Source organism: Branchiostoma belcheri, unplaced genomic scaffold, assembly GCF_001625305.1.
Source record: "Branchiostoma belcheri isolate BF01 breed outbred unplaced genomic scaffold, Haploidv18h27 scaffold70, whole genome shotgun sequence".
Classification (NCBI taxonomy): domain Eukaryota; kingdom Metazoa; phylum Chordata; class Leptocardii; order Amphioxiformes; family Branchiostomatidae; genus Branchiostoma; species Branchiostoma belcheri.
The window spans coordinates 1,594,666-1,601,159 of record NW_017804354.1 but is presented as its reverse complement, the minus strand read 5'-3'; the positions used below and the strand labels follow the sequence as shown (position 1 = coordinate 1,601,159).

The 6,494-nt window shown below is 40.0% G+C and overlaps 1 protein-coding gene across 1 annotated transcript in view; it reads right to left on the bottom strand.

Annotated features, from left to right (window-relative positions):
• Positions 1-87: 87 nt before the first annotated feature.
• Positions 88-6,494, bottom strand: part of LOC109484813 — a 9,869-nt gene continuing 3,462 nt past the window's right edge. Inside the window, exons 3-7 of the mRNA XM_019788174.1 lie at positions 5,288-5,476; positions 4,475-4,669; positions 1,710-1,901; positions 950-1,141; positions 88-266 (exon numbers count right to left, since the gene is read on the bottom strand). Coding sequence (XP_019643733.1) covers positions 88-266; positions 950-1,141; positions 1,710-1,901; positions 4,475-4,669; positions 5,288-5,476 — 947 coding nt within the window. The remainder of the gene's footprint in view (positions 267-949; positions 1,142-1,709; positions 1,902-4,474; positions 4,670-5,287; positions 5,477-6,494) is intronic.

Genomic DNA, 6,494 nt, shown 5'->3' with positions numbered 1-6,494 from the left:
TGGTCGTGGGGGTGTAGGGGGTGTAGATGAGAGTGGGAGTGGGGGATGGATGGGGTGTTGTGGTGGTCGAGGGGGTGGTGGGATGGCTTAGATGGTGGGAGTGGGGGTAGTGTGGACGGGAGTGGTGGTTGTTGTTGTGGTGGGCGCCGGGGTGGTGACGCACACTGTAGCACTACCTGCTGTCACGCAGGAACAATGCTCGTTGTTCACGTATACCGTCTGGCCTGCTGGGATCGGCGGGCCGTGATGATTATAGCAGTTAGGACCTGAAAAGTAGTCGACTAGTTTACTATGTGTCATTTTCTAAGCATGGACATGTTGTTCTAAGGAATAAGTTCATGCATGTCACTTAACTATTGTATGGCACTATGTATGGCACTATGTCACAAACCTTGTCTAAATTCTGTGACCAGCTCATTATTGTACAGAGGGACCAGTGGAAGATGAAATGCACTTTATCTGTCAGTGTCCTCATTATGATTTTGAGAGAAAAAAGTTATTCAAAGAAGTATCTAATATTTCCCCAAGTTTCTCACATCTCAACAATCATCAAAAGACTATATTACTGCTAAAGTCTCCCAACCGACTAATTTTTCAAAGAGTCAGACAATTCATCTCCCACTGCCTCCTGAGAAGAAGTCAAACTTCCTAACAACTTGCCTTTGGCTAGAGTAGTATACTAGTAGAATAGCAGTTACAATGTCTCCTATTTATGTGTAGCATATCCACTTTCTACCCTGTATAACAACGTTATGTTAGTTTCAAAGTAGATATAGTAAGTTAAATAAGCAGACCGTATATTAAGTAGAACTCCATATTAGCATAATTATAGTCTTAATTCACCACATTCTGTATTCATTGTTTTTGTCAATGTCTGTTTGCAATTAGCCCTCGGGCACGAACCTGCAATAAACAACTCATATTATTATGTATACGTTTATGTTCTCACCGTTTGGGCAGGTGTAAGGGGAATCGGAAAGGACGTCCCATTCGATAACAACGTCAACACACACTGGCGGCGGGACGAAGGCGCAGACTGCCATCCTTCCCCCGGTTGTACAGTTACACTGCTCGAGGTTCACGTACATCGTCTGGCCTTCCGGAATGGGTGGGCCTCCGTGAGGATTGTAGCAGTTCGGACCTGAAGGAAATTAGTAGACTAGTTTTAGAAATGAAGTATCATTCCGAAGGCAATGTGTTTATGCTTGTCCCTGTGTATATATACCAGCTAACCATAATATTTACAGATCAAGACACAGGCACACTATATTTATTTTGGCTTTACCACAGAAGTGGCGTTGTGAAACATATTGTGTTCTCTCATGTTTCTTCTCCTGCCATTTCTTTAAATGGATTCAACTCTGCCATTTTACAGCTAAATGACCTCAAGTTTGGCATGGAGGTTTAGGGTGAGCAAATACTCACAGGAAAGTTTTATTTGACCTATTTTAATTTTTTGGAGCAGGCTTATAGAATTGTTTTATTTGTGTTTTCTTCCGACAAAATCTGTACATTTGTGGTCCTGGTGCCTGGTATTACACCATTTGGTGGAGAATATGATCAACTGATATAATTCATGCAAATGAGGATCCTATTTGCATAATCAGGAGGAATAATCTTAACTTTGTCAGTCATAAAATTTAACATCATTTGGCGAAGGTATGAGATCGTGGAACTCTGGTTATGTATTGTATACGTTATGTTCTCACCGTTTGGGCAGGTGTAAGGGGAATCGGAAAGGACGTTCCATTCGATAACAACGTCAACACACACTGGCGGCGGGACGCCGGCGCAGACTGCCGTCTCTCCCCCGGCCGTACAGTTACACTGCTCTAAGTTCACGTACATCGTCTGGCTTTCCGGAATGGGTGGGCCTCCGTGAGGATTGTAGCAGTTCGGACCTGAGGGAAATTAGTAGACTAGTTTAAGAAATGACTAAGTATTATTCCGAAGTCAATGAGTTTATGCCTGTCCCTGTGCATATATACCAGCTAACCATAACTAATATTTACAGATCACGAATGTACACAGACCCTATATTTATTGTGGCTTTACCACATAAGTGGTGTGGTGAAACGTATTGTGTTCTCTCATGTTTCTTCTCCTGCCATTTCTTTAAATGGATTCAACTCTGCCATTTTTCAGCTAAATGACCTCAAGTTTGGCATGGAGGTTTAGGGTGAGCAAATACTCACAGGAATTTTTTTTATTTGGCCTATTTTGATTTTTTGGAGCAGGCTTATAGAATTGTCCCTCCATGAAAAATGGAGGTATTGTTTTTGGCGTGTCTGTCTGTATGTCTGTGTGTGTGTGTGTGTGTGTGTCTGTCTGTCTGTGTGTGTTTCCGCAACTTTGTAGTCAGCATAACTTCAGAACGCCTTTATGGATTGTGATGATATTTGGTATGATGGTAAGTCTTGGAAAGACAAAGGTCAAGGTCAAGTATGGGCTTCCTGTTGGATGACCTTGGTACTGCAGCAAAACTTCCGGTTTTTGTATCTTTTGTCCTGAACTAGCTATGGTCTTTACTTTTTGGTGAAAGATAGCTTGTCCTGTCAGGAATAAGTGGTGTAAGTTTGGTCCCCCTAGCAGCTTGTTCTTGAACTGCAGCTTAGTTTCTGGTAAAAACTTTCAAAGCCAATACGTCCAGATTGGAACAACGTATTTTCATCATTTTTGATGTGTAGGTACCTGAGAGACAGTTTTACATGATTAACCCTCAAACACCCGAACTTTTTTGTGACGTTAATGCCCGAACAGGGTCCAAATGGACCCCATTTGTTTTTTTTTCAAATTTATATTCCTTTTTGCATCCTTTCGGTGACCTTTGCACAATATTGGTTAAACATATTAAGACGTTTATTTTGGCATGACTAAGTGTTAAAAATTCCAGCTCATGATCATAATTCATGCAAAAATATGATGAGGCCTGCAGGCATGAACATGGTGTTGACCTTTGACCTTATATGATTGTCAAATTGCCAAACCTCTGAAAACCTGATGGAATAATTCCTGAGGTGGAGGTTACTTGGCAAACTGCATAATATTAAAGCAATAATGCTTCCTTGAAGACATATTGAGGACATCCGAACAATTTCGTGTGTAAGAAAGTGCAAAAACATGGCTGGGGTCCGTTTGGACCCCACACGGTCTTACATCAGACTTCCATTGTTATTCTTACAAATTTGTGCCGATCTCAAAAACAAAAATTAGGAGAACTTGTAGGAGAGGTTTACTGACAAAGTCACGGGAGGAAATTTTTTTTAGAATAAAATATATTCAGATAGCACATAAAAATATACGTCTGGGGTCCAAATGGACCACGTTCAGGTGTTTGAGGGTTAAATGCAAAATATGCAAATAAGGACTGAATTTGCATAAATAATAAAGAAATACTATAATTACAGTGTTTCATATAATGGTACTGCTATACACGAATCTATTTAATCTGTGGCGGGCGGAACATCAACAGATACTAATTATGCAAATGATGACCTAATTTGCATAATTAATGTGAAAATTCTGTGAATCCTGATGGATTAATGATGGGAATTTTATACCTTGTAACATGTGTAAGTTACTTAAAGGTTTGCATCGCTATGCATATATTTTGTTAATGTAAAGGTTATTTGCATAATTAATGAGGACAAAGCAAGCCCATATTTCATGGAGGTATGAGATCTCGGAACTCTTGTTTTATTTGTGTTTTCTTCCGACAAAATCTGTACATTTGTGGTCCTGGTGTCTGGTATTACACCCAAATCATCTGAAATCAAATGGTCTGAAATATAGTATAGGTATACTTTATATATCTACCAGCAACAATTCATTCAAGTGTTGGCACTCACCTATTTAAATTTTTGCTAAATGACACCTGCACATACGTATAATAGGAACAATTGCTTTGTCCGCCTTTCTAGTTATAAGAAAAATTTTCAACCCGGCTGCAACAAAACGCCTAAAAAAAAACGCAAACGAACCTCCTATCTTGGTAATGATGTATTCAGATGCAAGTGAATAATATGTGTTGTATAGACAAGACATAACATAGCGTCTATACGGGTGTTTTGCCTGTATTGTTTCATTGCCTGAATTGAAGCACAAAAGATTGTCTGAGCAATCATTCCTCAGCTTTTTTGGGCTCAATTGTTAATTACCACCCTTATGATAATATTTGTCATAGTTGTGTGTTTTATTTCACTTATAACAATATAAACGTAATAAACGTAATAATATTTATGATTGTCGAGTCCTTTTATTAAGTTAAACCTTCTTGGTCTAGTTACAGGACATCGTTACGTATTTGTACCAGTGCCAGTGCAATGCATATTTCGCTTAATACATATGTAACATTTCCCATGACAACGTTGCTCATTGTAATATTAATAGTAAACTGGTCAATAGTAAAATCGGGCATTTGCTGCGCAGGGGAGTTTTATCTGTGTATTGTATTCTTAAACATATACGTTCTCACCGTTTGGGCAGACGTAAGGAAAGTGGGTGGGGTCGTCATCGTTAACGTGGTCATAACACTCGCTCCATGGCGGCGGGATGGGGCTGCAGACTGCCATCCTTCCTCCGGTTGTACAGTTACACTGCTCTAGGTTCACGTACATCGTCTGGCCTTCAGGGATAAGCGGAACTCCGTGAGGATTTAGGCAGTTCGGACCTGAAAAAAATTAGTGGTCACTTTTTTACTTCGTATCATTCCTTAGACAATGCGTGTTATTGTGTGTACTTTTCCTACTATCTAGCCTACTTTACTATGCTATCGAGCATTCATGAAGCTATGAATGGACATATAAATAAATCTTTAATTTTTGACAGGCCCGGATTTTTGCCATTGATCTAAATTGAGAAAATAGGTTAGCCGAAAGATAGAGAGAGTAGCTACTAATTTATTATCCAGATCTAGTCTTTATTAGTCTTTTTTTTAATTCGTCAATACATCAAAACATAACAAGGGCAGTGTGGCGCTGCACTCAAGTTTATAGCTTATTTTAACAGCGCCACACAACAAAATACAATTCACAAACAAATACACAAAGTTACCACTACAGTGCGCCGAAGTCCCACCACCCCAAGACATTAATGATACGAATGCTAACAAAGTTCATTTAAAAAAAAATATTTAGCTGGAAAGGGTTCTATTAGTCTTGCTCGGTTGCTAGATAAATATACTGGCAAACTAAATTTTCCCTAAAGTTTTTAGCTTGTCTTGGAGTTACACATAGAATGAATATATTATGAAGCCAGGTCATTATTATATGTACGTTTACTTTCTCACCGTTTGGGCAGATATAAGGGAAGTGGGTGGGGTCGTCATCGTTAACGTAGTCAAAACACTCTGGCCAGATGGGGGTGCAGACTGCCATCCCTCCCCCGGTTACACATGAGCACTGATTGCCGTTCGAGTACACCGTCTGGCCTTCTGGGATGAGGATAGGCAGGCCTTCAGGATTGCGGCAGTTTGGACCTAAGGAAAATTAGTGGATTTTTTTTTATATTTCACTCCATGGAGTGAAATACTGTCTTTCCTGATGTTTCTTCTTCTCCTCCTTCCTCTCGTTTTTTTTAATTTTAGTGATAGGAGTACATGCTTTTAGAATGGTTTTATTTGAGCTTTTTGGCTGTGTTATAGAAAATCTACTATAGCAGTGTGTTACTATATTTTCGAGTCATCAGAATGGTATGTAGAGCAAGCAACCAATAGGCATGCAGCATTCCTCTATTCCTCTTCCTAATTGGCTGTTGGATTTGATTCGATTAACTCAATTAACACCTGTTCAAAGCCATTCCATATTGATAGTATGAACTCAAGTGTTTGGTAGTTAGGCTACACCAAGTAAATTTTATGGATGACGTCCTTTGGAGACCCTAAATCTAATGCGAGAGGGCGAAAAAAAACAAGAAGGGCCCTAAAAAACAAGATGCCTAGATTGGAAATATACTAAGAGACGACGAATGTTAGGACATAAATTGAATGAGGTGACACAGTGTAACAAGCAAGAAGTCTTTTATTCATCATCAAAACAGCAATAAATCAGGTGGAACAGTGGACAGTGAAAAATTATCTGTTATTGACAGGATGGTCCTGTCAATAGTGCAAATTTTCTGTTATTGATATACACTTTCAATATATACCAATAGACACTTTCTTCGCGTTACGAGTTTCACATCAATCTGGTGATTTGCGGCACTGTCGTGACTCTTTGGTCATAGTTACAGGAAGCGGAATTTCTTGTTTTTTTTCTAGGAACAGGCCAAAATCAATGCGCGCGCGGACGTCATCCATAAAATTTACTTGGTGTGGCCTTACAGCACAGGTCACGAAATACGCATCAATTTTCGAGGGACGTTCTGCGGAAAGTGCAGGACGCTCTGCGGGAGAGTGCGGGACGTCCTACGGGAGAGTGCGGTACGTTCTGCGGGAGAGTGCGGTACGTTCTGCGGGAGAGTGCGGTACGTTCTGCGGGAGAGTGCGGTACGTTCTG